The sequence below is a fragment of the Erpetoichthys calabaricus genome, chromosome 6 (genome assembly GCF_900747795.2).
Source record: "Erpetoichthys calabaricus chromosome 6, fErpCal1.3, whole genome shotgun sequence".
NCBI lineage: Eukaryota > Metazoa > Chordata > Cladistia > Polypteriformes > Polypteridae > Erpetoichthys > Erpetoichthys calabaricus.
Genome location: NC_041399.2, coordinates 121,387,572 through 121,408,663, shown reverse-complemented (window position 1 = coordinate 121,408,663; position 21,092 = coordinate 121,387,572). Strand labels below are relative to the sequence as shown.

The following is a 21,092-nucleotide window of genomic DNA, read 5'->3' as shown; positions in this document are numbered from 1 at the left end:
CTCAGGTTGAGCATTTGCTTATACACCTCTTCAAGACATGTGGTGCTTGATCTTTTCCATATTAATATCCTCAGCTCTTCTTCTTTCAGCTGCTCCCAATAGGGGTTGCCACAGCAGATCAACTTCTTCCATATCTTTCTGTCCTCTGCATCTTGATCTGTTACACCCATCACCTGCATGTCCTGCCTTACCACATCCATAAAGCTTCTCTTAGGCCTTCCTCTTTTTCTCTTGCCTGGCAGCTGTATCCTTAGCATCCTTCTCCCAATATACTCCGCATCTCTCCCCTGCACATGTCCAATCCAACGCAATCTCGCCTCTCTGACTTTGTCTCCCAATCACCCAACTTGAGCTGACCCTCTAATGTACTCATTTCTAATCCTATCCATCCTCATCACACCCAGTGCAAATCTTAGCATCTTTAACTCTGCTACCTCCAGCTCTGTCTCCTGCTTTCTGGTCAGTGCCACCTTCTCCAACCCATATAATATAGCTGGTCTCACTACCGACCTGTAGACCTTCCCTTTCACTCTTGCTAATATTCATCTGTCACAAATCACTCCTGACACTCTTCTCCACCCATTCCACCCGGCCTGCACTCTCTTTCTTTTTCACCTCCCTTTCATAATCCCCATTACTCTGTACTGCTGATCCCAAGTATTTAAACTCATCCACCTTTCACCAACTCTACTCCTTGCATCCTCACCATTCCACTGACCTGCCTCTCATTTACACACGTATTCTGTTTTGTTCCTACTGACCTTCAGTCCTCTCCTCTCTAGAGCATATCTCCACCTCTCCAGGGTCTCCTCAACCTGCTCCCTATTATCGCTACAGATCACAATGTCATCAGCAAACATCATAGTCCACGGGGACCCCTGTCTAATCTCGTCTGTCAACCTGTCCACCACTATTGCAAATAAGAAAGGGCTCAGAGCCGATCCCTAATGTAATCCCACCTCCACCTTGAATGCATTTGTCACTCCTACCGCAAACCTCACCACGGTCACATGTCCCTCGTACATATCCTGTACAACTCTTAAATACTTCTCTGCTACTCCCGACTTCCTTATACAATACCACAACTCCTCTCAAGGTACCCTGTCATATGCTTTCTCCAGGTCCACAAAGACACAATGCAACTCCTTCTGGCCTTCTCTATACTTCTCCATCAACACCCTCAGAGCAAACATCACATCTGTGTTCCTCTTTCTTGGCATGAAACCATACTGCTGCTCACTAATCATCACCTCACTTCTTAACCGAGCTTTCACAACTGTTTCCCATAACTTCATGTTGTGGCTGATCAATTTTATCCCCCTGTAGTTAGTACAGTCCTGCACATCCCTCTTATTCTTAAATATCGGTACCAGTACACTTCTTCTCCACTCCTCAGGCATCCTCTCACTTTCCAAGATTCCATTAAACAATCTGGTTAAAAACTCCACTGTCATCTCTCCTAAACACCTCCCTGCTTCCACAGGTATGTCATCTGGACCAACGGCTTTTCCATTCTTCATCGTCTACATAGCTGTCCTTACTTCCTCCTTGCTAATCTGTTGCACTTCCTAATTAACTATCTCCACATCATCCAACCTCTTCTCTCTATCATTCTCTTCATTCATCAGCCTCTCAAAGTACTCTTTCCATCTGTTCAACACACTTCTTGCTTGTGAGTATGTTTCCATCTTTATCCTTTATTACCCTAACCTGCTGCACATCTTGCCTAGCTCGGTCCCTCTGTCTAGCCAATCGGTACAGGTCCTTTTCTCCCTCCTTAGTGTCCTACCTCTCATACAACTTATCATACACCTTTTCTTTAGCCTTCACCACCTCTCTCTTCACCTTGTGCCTTATCTCCTTGTACTCTTGTCTACTTTCTGCATCTCTATTCCTCTGTATATTCTCCTGTACTTCCCCATTCCACCACCTGGTTTCCTTTTCCTCCTTCCTCTGTCCTGATGTCACGCCAAGCACCCTTCTTGCTGTCACCCTTGCTACATCTGCTGTAGTTTCCCAACTGTCTGGTAACTCTTCGCTACCACCTAGTGCCTGTCTCACCTTCTCCTTGGCTCTGCCCTCACTCACTTCCTCTTCTTGATCTCCAACATCATCCTACAGACCACCATCCTATGCTGCTTAACTACACTTTCCCCGCCACCACTTTGCAGTCTTCAATCTCCTTCAGATTGATTCTTCTGCATAGGATGTAATCTACCTGTGTGCATCTTCCTCCACTCTTGTATGTCACCCTATGTTCCTCCCTCTTCTTAAAATACGTATTCACCACAGCCATGTCCATCCTTTTGGCAAAATCCACTGTCCTCTGACCTTCTTCACTCCTCTCCTTGACACCATACCTACCCATCACCTCCTCTGTTACCTTCACCAACATGTCCATTGAAATCCACTCCAATCACCACTTTCTGTCCCTTGGGTACACTGTACATCACCTCATCCAACTCACTCCAGAAATCTTCATTCTCCTCCATCGCACACCCAACTTGCAGGGCATATGCACTAACAACATTCATCATCACATCTTCAATTTCCAGCTCCATAATCATTACTCTGTCTGACACTCTTTTCACCTCCAAAATACTCTTGACGTACTGTTCATTCAGAATAACCCCTACTCCATTTCTCCTACTATCCACACCATGATAGAACAATTTGAATCCACCTGGCCTTACTCCCCTTCCATTTAGTCTCTTGCGCGCACAATATATCAACCTTCCTTCTCTCCATCATACAGTATCTGCTAACTCTCTCCCCTTACCAGTCATACTGCCAACATTCAAAGTTCCTACCTTCAGTTCCGCTCTCTTTACCTTCTTCCTCTCCTTCTGCCTCTGGACACCCTTCCAGACCCAACCCATTCCCCCCCCCCCCCCCCCCCCCCCCCCCCTCTTCTTCAGCCCACAGTAGCCCAATTTTCGCCAGCACCCTGTTGGCTAACAGTACTGGTGGCGGTCATTGTTAACCCGGGGTTCAACCGATCCGGTATGAAAATTTGTATTGTTGTCTGCATATTGATTTGGCAAAATTTTACACCGGATGCCCTTCCTGACATAACCCTCCCCAATTATCTGGGCTTGGGACCAGCACGAAGAAACACTGGTTTGTGCCTCCCCTGTGGCTGGGTTAATATCCTCAGTTAATTTGCCTATAATCCACATTAGCTTACTAGCCTATAGTTACTTTGATCTCCCTGATCACTCTTTCAATGGGATAATATTTGATAGCCCCCAGTCTTCAGAAATTTTCCCAGTGTGCATTGTTTTTGAAACAGTGGGCCAAGGATTTATATATGTACTTACTAACTTACGCATTTGAGGATAAATATTGCTTGGTTCTGGTAATTTGTTAGATTTCAGCCAAATCAATCCAAACAGTATTTCTCCCTCTACAATTTCCAAGTCCCTAAATACTTCCTTAGTAGTCCCTTTTACTTTTTTGAGGTTTGGGAGTCAAGTAGTTTTTCTTTTGACAAACCTAAGTTCATGACCAGAGGTCACATTTATATTAACTTGTGTATACAAAAAGAGGCCCTAAATATGCTTTTGCAACTTTCCATGCAAAAATCTGACTGTATAAAAGAGAATTTGATGGGAGAACTTGCATATTTTTACAGCAGCTCGGACACATCTATATGCACCATTTCTGAGAAATGATGCCCTTGATCAAGTAGAGGGAAATGCAGCCAAACCAGGTAAATAATTCATATCTCTGAGGTATTAATACAGGGTATGTACATTGATGTGGCAACAATATTAAACCTCAAAATTTTAAATATTTGTCTTTTTTTGTCAGTTTATATAGACTACCAGTTGTCCCATCTTGGTGAACTGACCAACACGTCAAATGTCTCAGACAAGCTTTAGCTCCATTATCCCAGCTGTGGTTTAAGTCTTTAACTGACTGCCAAGGTTTAGTTTCTGTTTAGTGTGAATGTACATACATAAAACATAACATGTCTTTGCCAAAATTAAAAGGCAGTCTGCAGCAGGGTCCAATTTTCCAATGTAATCGGGGCATTTGACTGTACTCCTATTGCAGTCAATGCATCTAGCGAAAATGAAGCTGTTTTTGTTAATCATATGTAGTCGCATTCCGTTAACGCACAAGTCATCTATGATGCCAAGATGAAAGTGACAAACAGCATGGCTTGTTGGCCCGAGTCAATAATTTATTTATTATGAGGCACAGTAGTGTTGGAAGACAACTTGCTGATGGCACTCCACATGATGCCTGACTTGTTGGTAAGGTAACTGTTTGAACTGTTAGTTTTTCTTATGGCACACATTTACAAGATGATTGTTATTTATAAAGGGTAAGTTGTGTACAAATGTGCATACACCAGATCTTACAGGTCAATTTTTTTTGTTTTGTTTTGGTGTGTCCAAGTTCTTGCCATGTTTGAATCCACACAAATTTTATAAATGAGTCACAATGTCTTTTAATTTTGACTATACATTCAAATGAGGCTCACCAGATCACCAGACATAAACAGTTCAAAAGCAGGGTCACTGCTGTTTTCCATGTATATTATACCATGTTTCTCTGCCTTATTTAGGCTCCATGTCACTGTTGGCTTCAGAAATGGCAATCAGTTACAATGCAGCACTGGTCTCATGACTGAAGGCAGATTGGGGTATTCATTAGATTTATTTTTACTAGAGAAGTCAGAGATTGATCAGACAAATGTAACAGTCTGTCATGTGATCCTTCTGTTATCTCCATATTATCTGACCTGTGAATGCCACACAAATTCAGATCAATAGTGCATGTTGCACAACAAATGTGCTGAGTCCATGGTTTGTCTTGATCTTTAATTTTCCAACTGAAGTATTGCACATACTGTACACTTTCTTAACAAGTGCAGTCATGCTACGTGTTTGATGCTTCAGCATATACTTGCCACAAATGTAACAAGGTTGTTGCAATATTGGTGAGACATTGCTGCTATATTGAACTGTATTCTAGACAATAAATGCTAAATACACACATTATGTTATGCTTGTACAACTTGCATCTGCATATACACAAACTACTGATATAAACATAATGTAAAGCATCTGTTTATGTGTGCTGCATTTATAACCTTTCCTGGCAGCATCCATTCTAACGTAAGGATGCATAGACATAGGCATGTCCAAGCATTAGCATAACCATTGCATGTTGCACAACTTGTGGAGGCAGTCCTACCTCTCTAAAATTATAAATGGTAATGCTGATAATCCAAGAGTTTTATTCTCAACTATTGATCGTCTTCTAAACCTAGCACACTCAGTGAAATGCCCCCTAAAAACTACTAGTGAAACTTGTGCGGATTTTGCTATATTTTGTTTAAACACAAAAGAAGTTGCATTAGAAATAATATAGTACATCTCCCCGAAAGTTAATCCTGTTGATCCCTGGCATGCCCCTTTAAGCATAAATCTGTTTTTTTTTTTTGCAACAAAGTAAAACACTGTATGAACTTCCAAGACTAGTGATTTCATAATTTTTGCCAGGAGTTATAATCACAACTCTTCTGTGTTTTGACAACTTTAGGCCAATTTCTAATCTACCTTTGTTAAGTAAAAGTCTATAAAAAGCAATTTTTAAAAAACTAAATGATTTCTTGAATAAACATTATATTCTTAGCAAGTTTCAGTCAGGTTTTAGAACAAATTATAGTGCAGAAACTGCACTGGTTGAAACAATAAATGATTTGTGGGTAAATGCGGACAAAGGCCATATATCTTCTTGTTCTGTTAGACTTTAGAACATTAGAACATACAGTATCTAGATGAGAACAGGCCATTTAGCCCAACAAAGTTTGCAAGTCCTATCCACTTATTTCTTTCAAAAAAACATCAAGTCTTACTGCCTACCACACTACTTGGTAGCTTATTCCAAGTGTCTATCATTTTGTATAAAGAAAAACTTCCAAATGTTTGTGCAAAATTTACCCTTAACAAGTTTCCAACTGTGACCCTGTGTTCTTATTATTTTAAAATAACAGTCTCTATCCACTGTACTAATTACCTTCATAATTTTAAACACTTCAGTCATGTCACCTCTTAATCTTCTTTTGCTTAAACTGTATAGGCTCAGCTCTTTTACTCTTTCCTCATAATTCAACCCCTGTAACCCTGGAATCAGCCTAGTTGGTCTTCTATGGGCCTTTTCTAGTGCTGCCATGTCTTTTTTTGTAGCCTGGAGACCAAAACTGCACAGAGTACTCCAGATGAGGCCTCACCAGTGCATTATAAAGCTTGAGCATAGCCTCCTTGGACTTGTACTCCACACACTGTGCTATATAACCTAACATTCTGTTTACCTTCTTAATGGCTTCTGAACACTGTCAGGAAGTTGATAGCTTAGAGTCCACTATGACTCCTAAATCCTTCTCATTAGGTGTACTCTCGATTTTCTGACCGCCCATTGTGTATTCAAACCTACATTAAATTTCATCTGTGCAGCATTTGACACCATAGACCACAGTATTCTTTTAAATCGCTTTAGAGAATGGGTGTGCCTCTCTGGCAGCATCTTAAATTGGTTTTTAGTCTTACTTAACAGGTAGAAAATTCTTTAATTGTGGTGGACACCCATGATATTGTATATGGTGTATCAAAAGGATCTATTCTGGATCCATTGCTTTTTTCAATCTGCAGTATATGCTTCCATTATGTCAGATTATCTGAAAGCACATGGTGAGTTACCACACCTATGCAGATGACACAAAGCCCTATTTATCGATAGGGCCTGATGACCCTGACGCTCTTGTCTGTCTGATCCAATGTCTTAGCAGTATTTCCAGTTGGATGAGTAGAAACTTTCTCCAATTAAATAAGGATAAAACAGAAATCTTAGTGACTGCCAAATATGGAAGTAGTTGAGGGTGTTAGAAATAAATAATCCCATAGGTTTAAAAGTCAAGGATGTGATGAATTTAGGGATAATCATTGACTCTGACCTAAACTTAAAACACATATTAACCAGATTATTAGGACTGCACTTAAGGAATATAGAAAAAGTTAGACCTCTTGTAACTTTACAAGATACTGAAAAATTAGTTCATGCTTTTTCAGTTGACTAGATTACTGTAATGCACTCCTAACAGGACTACCCAAGAAAGACATCAATCGGTTGTAATTAGTGCAGAATGCAGCAGCCAGAATCTTAACTAGAAAAAGAAAATCTGAACACATCTCATCTCACCAGTTTTAGCGTCATTACGTTGGTTACCCATGTCATTTATAATTGACTTTAAAATACTACTAATGGTTTATAAAGCCTTAAATAATCTTGCTTCATCCTATATCTTGGAATGTTTTTCCCCCTACATTCCAATTCATATCCTTAGATCTTCTAATGGTGGTCTGCTTATAATTTCAAGAGCCAAGCTTAACAGACGTGGTGAGGCAGTCTTTTGCTGTTATGCACCTAAACACTGGAATATTATATTAAATAAAAAATCACCAGGCTAATACTGTAAAACATTTTTTAAAAACTGCTAAAATAAAACACAATTTTAATTTAGCTTTTTCATAGCTACATTTTAGTTCTTCACCTTATAGACTATGTGGGCATAGAATTATCATTTTTTTCAGGGATCTGCTATCTTTACTAATCTCCACTTTCTCTGTTGCATTTTCCGGTTCTTCTGTGGTGGTGATGAGCACCATCACCTGAACAAGGCACTATACATCTACCTGTGATGATGGAGTGAGGGCAGGTAACCCTAGCTGTCCACAAGACCAACTTCATCAAATCCTCTCATATGTAGCCTAGAAATAAAGAGGAATTAATTTAGAACATATGTTAGGTAGAATGCCTGATGGGGACTAGGTAGTCTTTTTCCCTTGGGACCCTTGCAGATTTTGTTTTATTTTCCAGCCTTTATGGAGGATTTTTTTCCCAGCCATGTTTTGGGCAGTGTTTAAATGTTTTTTTTAAATGGTGTAATTAAAATCTCTGCACCTTAAAATATTTTTCACAATATTTACACTGCAAAGCATTGCATTTCCAGAGTAAGCAAACCAGAGAGCATTTACTGGACAGAATGGGCTCAGAATTGTTCAGTCATTTAGTGACATATAGGTATCATATTTTTAAATGGGTGGCAAAAAATGAAATGGATGTTTGCTGTAATTTCAGAATAGAAAACATTATATAATGTGTATAATTTATCTCAAATTTTATTGCATTTGAAATTGCACAAATGAGTGGATACCATTTAGTCCATCAGGCCTGGTTGTTCAGCTAATAGCTAGGCTGTCCCAATATCCTATTCTGATTGTCAAAGGTTCTGCTTCAGTTACGTATCTTGGTACTTTGTTCCAGAATCCCACAACTGTTTGTGTAAACAAGTGCTTCACTCTGAAGCTGAAACTATGTTGCTGGTTCAACTTTATTAATACCTTTGGGGACTATAAATACCTGGATTAGGTCTCTCTGCACGTTCCTCTACTTTCCTCTACTCAAGACTAAATAGGCTTCTCTGAGTCTGTCGGAGAAGGGCACGATCTTATGTATTTCCTGGGTTGTACTTGGTTGCTCTCCACTGCACAGCTTCAAGTGCTGCTATGTATTTCTTGTACCATGGAGACCAGAACTGCACACAATACTCCAGCTGCGGTCTTACTAGTGCATTATATAGTTTGAGCATAATGTCCCTTGACTTAAATTCAACAGTTTTTATGATATAACTTAAAATTTTATTTGCCTTTTTAATTGCTTTTGTGCATTGCTTAGTTGATGAAATGTTCAGTGCGTCAACATGTAGAGTCATTTCCAGAGGTTGGTTCCTCTGTGGCAGTATCTCCCATCTTGTATTTATAATTGATGTTCCTTTTGCCCATGTGTAGCACTTGCACTTTTGTACATTAAACTGCATTTTCCAGGTGTTCGATCAGTTTTGTAGGTGGTTCAGGTCTTTTTGAATTCTTTTTGCTGCCTCCTCAGTATCTGCCATGCCTCCAATTAGTATTATCTGTGAATTTTCAGAAACAGAATCAATGTCATTAGTATAGTAATAGTGATATTGGAGTAAAAAAAAGTCACTGACAGTGAATGCTAGGGCCCCCACAGAGCATCTATATAAAACATTATGTAAATAGAGGAATCTTTCAACAATTCTGTGGTTTCCTGGAGGCCATTACAATGAAAGGACCAGGAAGATGATCACTGCTAAACATTTTCTCCCCAATACACCAGAAGACAGTATCCCTAGGTTGGGATTCCCACATAGATACCTGCAGGACATGCTGGGATCTTTAGCTCTGTAGGGTAGCCCAGCTGGGTTTGGTGGGGGCCTCCACGGGGAGCTTCCAGTTGACCTAGAAGTGCTTCCAATGGGCAGTGCCCTAGCATCCTAAGTACTCTCGGGAAGCCACTCGATCTCAGCCAGATGAGTCAGAGTCGAGAGAGGCGTTGGACAGCATTAGTTGTGTTTGGGGCTTGGTGGCGTCCCCAGGTGGTCACAATACAAAATAAAATTTATGATGTTTTATTTAAAGTGTGATTGTGAAAACCTGCCTAAAAACATGTACTTTCTTGGAAGTTTTTTTTTTTTCCTTAAAAGTGCTACATTATTAGGAACACCAACTGAAGAACAGTGGCCAACCATGACAAAACTTCCAGATTACAAGGTAATGTGTCTTTTCTGATTTCTTTTGCTGTATGCTTATTACAGCATTATTGCTGAAACCTAAGTAAGTCTTTGGTCCTGTTTTTATAAGTTTGTTGGAAACCAAAAAAGCACATTTATACTGCAGAACAAAGTTTAGGAAACAGCAGAATTAATTAAAAGATTGAATTTGTAGAATTTCGTAGTCATCTTATTATCCTTCATATATTATTAAATGTTTTGGGGTCACACAGTAGAAGAGAAGATTATGAATATGGATAAATAATGCCAGCTCTAAAGCTATATAAAACATTTTTTGTACCAAAAGCTACAATAAATTCTTACCTGGTCACCATGTTAATAATTATCTTACTAGTGTTTAGTCACCATGTTTGAGGAATTCTATGTTAAGGTTCTTTGTTGTGCATTTTTTCTAAAATATATTTTTGAGAAACTGGGAATAAACATATTTGTCAGGCAGGGAGAATAAAATTACATTTTATTACATCTTGCTCAAACATAATGCAGAAAATATATTTTTTGGTTTCTTCATATTTGTTTTGATTCATTATGGTGTTAACATAAGTAAATATGAAAGAAAACAAATGAGGTTCTCAAACTGATATAGCCTATAACGGTTACTTTCCCCTTGACCTTTGTGTGCCTTCTTTCAGTGTTTACTCTCTCTGACTTAATGAACTTAATTACTTTGCATTGCTATGACCATTAAGTACTCTGCTGTTGCCATGTGAGGAAATGATGGTTTGCAATAGGAACTTCTACATGTTCTCATCATTGTGAGTGTGTTTTTTGAATTACCAACAACTAATTGGAAAAACGTCATCCTAAATGATACACTGGAACCCAGCTTAGTGCAGCATTGTAATGCATTTTGGTTAGAAAGACAAGAACCACCTAAATGAAATGTGAATTTTCATATTTTTTCCTGTTGTATCAACTGTACATTAAGTGATTTTTGTTGTGTGAAATACCTGCCTTAGATGGTAAAGGAATGAATCGGGAACCAATTTGGTAACTGGGTGTTTATTTTCAACAGCAGAATAATTCTTCTTGTTCTATATACTAAAATACAGTGTGAAATTTGGATTTCTACAGACATCTTTCTTTAGACATCCAAACTATTTGAATATGATTTTGCATAACAATAGTTTGATCAGATATCCCCAATTTGTATTTATTGAATTAACCACCAAACTTATTTCTCACAGACTGCTGAGAAATGGTATTCCTAATTATAGGAGGACATTGAAAGTTTATTACACATTTCTCAAATAGAAACATAGAACATCAAGATATGCTCACTTTTGGTCTTGGCCTCTTTTAGTAAGCATGCAGTTGTAATTATTATAATTATATGTTTATAGGATATTTTCTAAGTTTATTACACATTTCTCAAATAGAAACATAGAACATCAAGATATGCTCACTTTTGGTCTTGGCTTCTTTTAGTAAGCATGCAGTTGTAATTATTATAATTATATGTTTATAGGATATTTTCTATGCTTGTTGGGCTTCACAGCTATTAAAAAGGGTACAATAGGAATAGAGGCAATGATTGGATTAAAACCAGTATGAAAGCAGTAAGCACCAAACAATACATAAAACACAGTTTTATACTAGAGCAAGAATCAACAAACAGGAAATATGTAAGATAAATGCAACAAGAAAATATGCAATTGAAAACTAATGGTGTTTGCCATTATAAGTGAACTAAAATGCCAATGTAACATGCCTTCCTGAATATAGTGCCTATGAAAATAGTTCACCCCTTCAGAATTCTTCACGTTGTTATACAGCATTGAATCACAGTAGATTACATTTGTCCTATTTGACATTGATCAATAGAAAAAGACTCTTTAATATCAGAGTGAAAACAGATATCTGTTAAATGGCCTTGAGGTGCAGCGCGTAAGGGATCCATGGCAGTGCAGTATTTTTAAACAAAATCAGTGCCACTCAGGCTTGTGCATCCCGGAGCACTCTGCTGCAAAGCTGTGCGGCTATGGAGTGATCACATGTAGGTGTAGTCAGTTCATCTGTTCTACATTAACAATATGTGACTCATCAGGCATAGCACCTGCACGAACAAGGTATAAGAGAACTTGAGTAGGTTAGAGAGAGGAAAAGAAGGTACAAAAAGGAGAGGAAGAGACAGAAAAAGAGTTGGGAGAAAAAAATTAGAGAGCATGTTTTGTTAGCCAAAACATGAATGAAAGAATGGATAATTGGGTGAGCAAACCAGTCAGATGGGCGGTATGGTTGTTGGTCGAGAATTAGCCCTGTGGTGTGGTGTCATGGAGTAGAGTCACTCATGCTGACTGTCTGGGAGCAGGTGCAACCGAAGGACTCAGGAGATACTGCGGAAGCTACTGAGTGATGTTGGTGGGCTTGGTGGATTTGGGCTTGGGGTGCCTCCTCTTTGACCCAGCTGAGGTGGATAAGTAAGGGCATGAGCCAGTTACAAAAGGATGACAGCGCTTGCTGGTGTCTCATCTTCTCCTGAGTAGATTAGATGGATATGTGAGGGCTGAGAAGACTTAGAGAGGCACCAATGCTCACTGGAGAGAGAGAAGCCACAATTTTTATTCGTCTGATTTTACTCCTCTTTTACCTTCCCTTAGTTTATGTTATTAATTTATTGCTGATTTTAACTCTGACAGAAAAGAGGTTTGGTTTTTATTGAGGATTGTTTATGTGTTTACTTGATGAAGGAGACGGTATTGCATTGTATTTATTTAATTTGAACGCTTGATTTACTGAATAAAATTCACTGAGCACTTTGGTTTATACTGTTCTTGTTGTTATGTATTCTCATTTCCCTAGTCCATCCTCAGTTCATGACTATTGAGGTTCAGGTCCAAGAACAGGAAATGTCATCAACAGGCAAAATTGACCATTACAGGTTTAAATTCATTACAAATATAAAACAGAAAATGAACGATGACATAAATATTCACCTTGTTTAAGTCAGTGTTTGATAAATTGCAGCTTTTGGCATTCACCAGACTTGTTGTTTTCAGTAGTCTGATGGCGACAAACTCAATTTTCAATTCATCTGACCATAAAACTGATTTCTAGCTAACATCAAAGTCTCAAATGTGCCTTGTACCAAACACGAGCTAAGATGCTGTGTGCATTTTTTTTTTTTTTTTTTTTTTTTAAAAAACAATGGCTTTGTCTTTGCAACTTTTCCATAAAGCTAGTGAAGCACCTGGGCAGCAGTTTTTATATGCACAGTCTCTCTAATCTCAGGTACTGCATTTTATAACTCCTTCTGAGTTCTCACAGGTGGCCTCCATCACTAGTCTTCTTTTTTACAATATCACTTAGTTTTTGTGAATGGACAGATTTACAGATGTGCCATACTCATTTTATTTCTAAATGGTTGATTTAACTAAACTTCAAGAAATATTCCGTTACTTGAATATTTTCTTCTATCCATCCCCTGACTTGTGCTTTTCAAACACCTTTTCACAGAGTTGCTTGGAGTATTCTTTTGTCGTCTTTGTGTAGGTTAGGTCACAATGCTGTCTTATCACAAGATGGTCCTTGCAGAGTACAGTTGCATTTACTGCAGACAGGTGATCTCCATTTAACAAATTATGTGGCTTCTAAAACTAGTCTACACCAGTAGGGTGGTCTACAAACTAATGCAAAGAAATGATATTTGTACAATCATTTCTCCACAATGTTTATTTTTGTCCATTAGGGATAGCTTGCTTACCTGTGAAGTTTCTGCCTGACTGTGAAACATTTAGGGGTCGCTCCATTCTGAAGAGTTTATTTGCATTTTTACTATAATTTCTTGCACAAGGTGAACTGTCTAAGTGATTAATAAACAATTAAAGAGAATGAAAGAGAGAACATTCTAGTACAAATGTGGGGTTCCCAGAACATTCTAGTAGTAAGCTGACATTTCCTTAACATACTAGTATGAAGTAGGAGTTTCAAGAACATTCTAGTAGTAAGTAGGCATTTCTGTTTTATTTATAGTTTATTTGCAGTCTACACAGAGATTTTTAGAAGTGCCTGGTAAAGACCATTGCATAAATAAGTTGTAGAAATATTCACAACTGGAATGGTAAAAGTCATGGAAAAGCTATTAGGAATTTCTACATTTGTCTCTCGTTTCTTTGTGTACAAAAAGGCAGTAAGTCATTTTGAGCTCCTGGTCTGACACATCACACCAAGTGGATAGGGAAAAGGCATTTATGTGTTGAAAGTATTCCTTTTTATCACAGATTTTGTTCTGTTTGTCACTATTATTTATGTTAGATAGTGGAATGAAACACCATTTACAATTTGAGCTTCTCTCAGTGATATCAGATTTTAATTAGTTCTTAAGACCCAAACCTGGCTGTTGCCGATAATGCATAAGCAGCATTTTAAAGGCACCTCTTGTTTTTGTTTGAACATTTGACAGGCTTAGCCTTTCTTGATGAAAGATGTCTCAACAAAAACAAAGGAAAATATGGTGCATAGCAGGCAGTGGCCACTGTTACCGGTCATCCCTTTATGTCTTAAGCTGAGAAAAAAATATGAAGTTGAAGGCTCTGATATAAGAAAGAACAACATACTACTTTGATGTCCTAATGGAAAAAGATGAAGAAAGGTCTTGGTACTTTCTCAAGAAACCACCACAACAGTGGACACATAATTCAATCTTCAGTGTATTGTGTGAACTGTCAGCACACATGATGATAGTGAATGAGGCAGCTGAAAAAGGAATAAGTCTCCTTGAAAGAAAGCACAATGACATACTGACAAAGGATGAGTAACAGAAACAGTTTAGTTTATTGGTCGCAAACCATCCCAAGATTTTATAACTTCATCAAAGACCCACCACCTTACTGTACCAGTGATCATTTAGGTGTGTCATATTCATAGCATGGCATATTTTGTGTTTTATATTTGTAATTAATTTAGGCCACTTTTCCATTTTTACTTTGACATTAAAAAGTCTTTTTCTCTTGATCAGTCTTATAAAGCTATATTAAATTCACTGCAATTTAGTGTTAAATAAGTGGTGAATACTTTCTATAGGCACTGTAGATGTGCTTTAAGTATGAAATATTCAGACAAACTTCTGGCAACTTGTTTATGGAAGACAACTAGCACTAGAATTTTGGCAGGAGTGGTGAAAAGTCTGTCCTCTTTAATGAGAAGTAAAGGCAGAGGCACATATACAGAGAAGAAAAATCCTAACCAAGAAAAAGTGATTATTCAAACATTAATACTCCAGGAAATTCATATTTATGCTATTAGAAGAAGCATATCTGAGTAGCAGATGACAAAATAAAAACAATTTATAACAAACAATAGAGTAGAGTGATAGGGTAAATGGCCATTAACTGTAAAGCTTGGCAGACTGTTGTTTGGGAAATTGTAAGAGATCGTTTGCCTAATACTCTAACATTTAGTAGAGAAAGTAGGTATTGTGAAAGAACCAGCCTCGGCACACACAAAAAGGTTTGGGGCAGCCACCCATATATTATCCGAAGCTGCAGTAGGGTTTTGAAAATCTCACTGATGTGCATAAATTGGAGTGAACTGAGGAAGATGGAAGTTGACTGGTCTTTTAACACTAGAATTACCAGACCCTACGAGAAAACTCGTAAATCCGGCCCACCTTAAATCCGTTCGCACCTCTCCCTCAGCGTCTTTTGTCCTGTAAATATGCCGATTAAGACAAGCAGCAAGCAGCCGGCTATTCCATCCCCCCACCCCCACCACCCACCGCTGCAGTTCAATTTGCAAAGAAGTTTGTCAGTGCTCAGTGTTAATCTTCGAGTGAAGTGCTGGAGCATTATTGGGTAAAAAAGTACATTGTCATTTAGAATACATACATTTCATGTGTGTTCAGTGTCAACAACAATCTCTGTAAAAACGTTAACACAGAAACGTTTTCCATGTATTACTAATAATTGACAAAATGTAGACATGAAATCTATAATGTGTGAAACATGAAATACAAATATGAAATACACACTTTCACAAAAAGTACAAGTATAACAAAACAAGTGCACTTTTATTCAAGAATTTAACCGAAGAAAAAAGAAAGCAGGTTATGGTAGGCGGTTGATATGACCGCTTGCGTGGTGCAATGCTAAGAACTGCTGCCTTTCAATCAAGAGGTCGCAGTTTTGAAAACAGCTGCTTCCCAAATTTACCATTTTGAGTAGTGAGCTACTCTTATTGTTTATATCATACAATAATAGAAAAGTATCTATGTCCACAGTAAAACAAGTCATATAGTGACATAACTTGAAAGGCTGCTCAGTAAGTAAGACGCCACTGCTCCAAAGCTGCCATAAAAAAGCAAGACTGCAGTTTGTAATGGGAAATGGGGGCAAAGATTTTACCTTCTGGAGAAATGTTCTCTGGTCTGATGAATCCAAGATTGATCTTTTTGGCCATAATGAACATTGTTATGTTTGGTGGAAAAAGGGTAAGGCTTGCAAGCCAAACAACGTCATCCCAACTATCAAGCATCATGTTGTGGGGATGCTTTGCAGCAGGATGGACTGTTGCACTTCATAAAATAAATGGCATCTTGAGGAAGGAAAATTATGTAGATATAGTGTAGCAACATCTCCAGAGCTCCGCAGGAAGTTGAAGCCAGGTCGAAAATGGGTCTTTTAAATGACCCCAGGCATTTCTTCAGAGTTGAGGCAAAATGGCTTAAGGACAACAAGGTCAAAATATTGTAGTGGTCATCACAAAGCCCTAGCCTAAGTCTGATAGAAAAGTTATGGGCAGAACTGAAAAAGCATGTGTGAGCAAGGTAGCCTATGAACCTGTCCCAATTACACCAGTTCTGTCTGGAGGAATGGGCTAAAATTCCAGACATTTATTATAAGAAGCTTGCGGAAGACCACCCAAAACTTTTGGCTCAAGTTAAAGGCAGTGCTAGCAAATATTAACAAAGTGTATGTAAATTTGTGCCACACTTGAATTTGTGATATAGTCAATAAAAAGTGAAATAATCTGTGTCTGAACATTGTTGGAGAAAAATACCTTTGCCCTGCACAAAGTAGATGTCTTAAACAATATGCTAAATTTATTGTTTGTTAGTATGAAATCTGTGGAGGGTTTATTAAGTGAGTTTTGAAGAATTCACCATAAGTGTATGTGACCTTCTGACTTCAACTGTATATTACATTTCTGCAGTTTGTAGAAGCCAGATATTGATGGGAACTGCATTAGAAATATGGATATAATACAGTTTCACAAATCAGTGTAAAACTTTTTACATATATGCATCGTTTCATGAATTATATATTATTAAACACAAAATATTTTTTATATTATGTTAAGCCATGAGACAGAGTACCCTAATTTTCACAACAACACACTTGTTGTGTAATGACAGTTTTATATTTTATGATACATCCGAACAATATTTTTGATCCCCACCCTAATCTTATGCCTTAAAAGTCAAACCAGTGAAAAGGACATATTTTGTGTTTAGTCAGTTATGGTTGCATGATCATTTATGGTCTAAAATATCTTTAGTTTTCCTACATCCCTAAAGAAAGCATGCTCCTAAATCTTCATGATAACTCTGAAACCCCACAATCTATTAAAAGCCTGCACCCTGCAATAATGGCAAAATAGTAGTAAGATCAAAGGGTGTCTACATTGCACATTTAAAGTTTTATGCGATGACTAGTAAACACAAACATAATAATTAACATTTCATGGTTTGTTATGTTAAGAACTTAAACTGTTTAATAGTGAAAGACATTTCATAGTGAGCAATTGTAAGTACTGTACTCAACAAGTCACTCAATCGGTATAACTTTATTATTTATTGCAATGTTACTCTATATCTCCCTATGAAAAATAACCTGTAAAGTTTAAAGTACAATTTGTAGCATTGTTGTATTGGTCTTTGACAGTGTACATTTTGTTGTTTTTTTTTACTTTGTCTTTTATGATAAAGCTTTTGTTTAAAACAAGTAAGAAAGCATAACATCTATCTACCCATTATCAAGCCTAATTAATTAATCAAGCACAACATCATTGTGGGGATAAACTGTTTGATTGTATTACCTGCCATCCATTAATGTGTTCTTTTGATGTAATACTTACTGTATATACATAATTTAAAAAAACTCCATTATTTATTTTGCATTTTGAACATTCTTTAACATTTTTTTTGTAACCAAAGGTTTTTATTGAAATTGAAATGACTACAGAGGTATCTAATCATTAAAGAATATGAGAGAAGTCAATATCAAGAAAGAGAAAAACCACATAAACAGAATTATAACCTACCCAATCCCTGCCTCGCAAAACCTTTTAACCAGCATACCGCCAAAGAAAAAACAAAACACAGGAAGGCATTACTGTTTGCCACTTCCAAAACATCTATCCTCCAGTAGAGAGAGCAAAACAAATTGTGATCAACAAAATAGAAAAGTAAAGTTGCTTATATTACACAGAAAACATCCTACAGCTGTTATGGTCTTTAACCAGTGAAGCAATATGCTCCTAATTTGGAATTCTTTTCACAGAAGAGCCATTTATTTTTGCTGCCAAAAGGTATAGCATAATTAAGTTAAAAAGGGAAGACAACCAAGTAGTACTAGTAAGATGTTTACACATACAGTAGAGACCAACAGTGATTTGGCTCAATTGACCATAAAGACGTAACTCGCTGATAGAAAAACAGAAAAGGAAAAGTCAGAGAAATCTAAAAGCAAAAGGAACAGTTATATTCAGAATAGTGGCAGCATAAAAGGAGTTATCTGACCAGAGAGCTGCCACAGTACAGGCCCAGAATGGGTGGAAGAAAATTTCCAACACATTAAGCAATCAAAGTATACAGAGTGGCTCAGACTCTTGATCTAGTGAAATACCTAGTCTAGGAGTAAAATAAGCTTTGTGAACAAAACAATGTTCCATGTGCTGGTGATTAAGATTTTCTGAGTCATGCTTAAGGAGAGTCCCGAGACTTTGGAAAACATCTTGCATCACCCCAGTCCCAAAGGTATCGCGTCCTAGTGAGCTGAACGACCTCCGGCCTGTCGCTGTGACGTCACATGTGATGAAGACCATGGAGCGGCTGCTGCTTCACCACCTGAGGCCACAGGTCTGCCACACCCTCTACCCTCTACAGTTTGCATACCAGGAGAAGGTGGGAGCGGGGGATGCCATCATCTATATGCTACACCGGTCCCTCTCCCACTTGGACAGAGGCAGTGGTGCTGTAAGAATTATGTTTCTGGACTTCTCTAGCGCCTTCAACACCATCCAACCTCTGCTTCTTAGGGAAAAGCTGACAGAGATGGGAGTAGATTTATACCTGGTAGCATGGATCATGGACTATCTTACATAGACAGACCTCAGTATGTGCGTCTCGGGAACGCAGGTCTGAAATTGTGGTCAGCAACACAGCAGCGCCGCAGGGAACTGTACTTTCTCCGGTCCTGTTCAGCCTATATACATCAGACTTCCAATACAACTCGGAGTCCTGCCACATGCAAAAGTTCGCTGACGACACTGCTATCGTGGGCTGCAGGAGGAGGAGTATAGGAACCTAATCAAGGACTTTAAGTGGTGCGACTTAAACCACCTACAACTGAACACCAGCAAAACCAAGGAGCTGGTGGTGGATTTTAGGAGGACCAGGCCCCTCATGGACCCTGTGATCATCAGAGGTGACTGTGTGCAGAGGGTGCAGACCTATAAATACCTGGGAGTGCAACTGGATGATAAATTGGACTGGACTGCCAATACTAATGCTCTGTGTAAGAAAGAACAGAGCCGACTATACTTCCTTAGAAGGCTGGCGTACTTCAACATCTGCAATAAGATGCTGCAGATGTTCTATCAGACGGTTGTGGCGAACGCCCTCTTCTATGCGGTGGTGTGCTGGGGAGGCAGCATAAAGAAGAGGGACGCCTCACACCTGGACAAACTGGTGAGGAAGGCAGGCTCTATTGTAGGCACGGAGCTGGACAGTTTGACATCTGTGGCAGAGCAACGGACACTGAGCAGGCTCCGGTCAATCATGGAGAATCCACTGCATCCACTGAAAAGTATCATCTCCAGACAGAAGAGCAGTTTCAGCAACAGACTGCTGTCACTGCCCTGCTCCACTGATAGAGTGAGGAGATCGTACCTCCCCCACACTATGCGACTCTTCAATTCCACCCAGGGGTGGTAAACGTTAACATTATACACAGTTATTGTCTATCTGTTATACCTGCATTGTTATCACTCTTTAATATTGTTTTTTATCAGTATGCTGCTGCTGGAGTATGTGAATTTCCCCTTAGATAAATAGGTACTTTATTAATCCCATCTGTCTATCTTAACTTTTTCAAAATAGAGCACCAGCACCAGGAATCAGATATGGGAAGTTCCGGAGACTATTTCTTCAATATGGGGACAAATGCTCCACCAGCATCATGCAGAAGGACATACATAGCAGAAACAAGCTTAATGGAATAGGCAGAGGAGGTAGCAAAGTTACACAGAGGATTTATTTGTAATGGAGAAGATAAATTCCACACTTCCTAATAAGGGATATGAGCTGCAGGTAAAAGTAGGAGGAAAACAGATTTGAAAATTTGGAACGAAGAGAGGGGAACATGAGGAACCCCGAGTTATCATGCATGTCCCCCAATATGGTAATTCCCAGAGGAACCCAGCACAGAAACTGAATAGATTGACCTCTACTGTTAAGTGCTTTATTCAAAAATAACATCAGGCTTAAGTGGCAACATGGAATTGTCGAAGTTTTTTCAACATTCAAAAGTATCATATGAAACAATCAGGCTGAATATATTAGTTTTCTTGGTTTTAAAAACAACAAAATAAAGGTCAAGTAAAGAGTATGCATGGGTCAGGCCTGGCTTGATTGGAAGGCAGGGTTGTGGAGATGAGGGTGGACTGAGCCAATGCCAAACTGAGTTTAAAACAAACAACCAATGATACCATTCAGAGTCTGGCACTGTAATTCACCTATCCATTAGAGATGAAGTCTAAAGAAATTGTATAATACTAGGGGGCTTCGCCCCCTGCTCGCTTCGCTCGCCAACCCCCGTGTTTGGTTTTCCGGATACACACTTTTAAGATTTTTTTTTCTTTGAATTTTTGCTATTTCATTAGTTTCACTTTTATTTCAGAACTTCTGTAAAAACAATATTTGTAATCTTGCGAGTCCCAATATGCTGAATCTTTTTAATGAGTTCAGGATAGGTTTCTCTGTTTGGAATTTCAGCACAGACAAAACGATCTACATCATCAGCAGTTAATAATTTTTTTTTTTTTTACAAAGTAAAAAAGTAAGTAGAGTTCTGCATTGGACTCCTGTTTGTAAAGTCGTGCTATTTTCCTCTCACAGTTCCAAAAGTACACGGGGTTACCAAGGTGATACCCCAGCTTTTGTCTGGGTTTTTGTACAAGGGCTAGACAGAACATTTTTGACTCCTGGGGT

At 38.5% G+C, this 21,092-nt stretch overlaps 1 protein-coding gene across 2 annotated transcripts in view; it reads left to right on the top strand.

The window, feature by feature from the left end:
- cdk5 (cyclin-dependent kinase 5) overlaps nucleotides 1-21,092 on the top strand; it is a 299,214-nt gene that overhangs the window by 238,807 nt on the left and 39,315 nt on the right. For both annotated transcript variants that reach the window (XR_007935240.1, XM_051928832.1), the window contains exon 10: nucleotides 9,586-9,644. Coding sequence is in view for 1 of the 2 variants with exons in the window: in XM_051928832.1 (XP_051784792.1) it covers nucleotides 9,586-9,644 (59 nt within the window). In the remaining variant the exon portion in view is untranslated. The remainder of the gene's footprint in view (nucleotides 1-9,585; nucleotides 9,645-21,092) is intronic.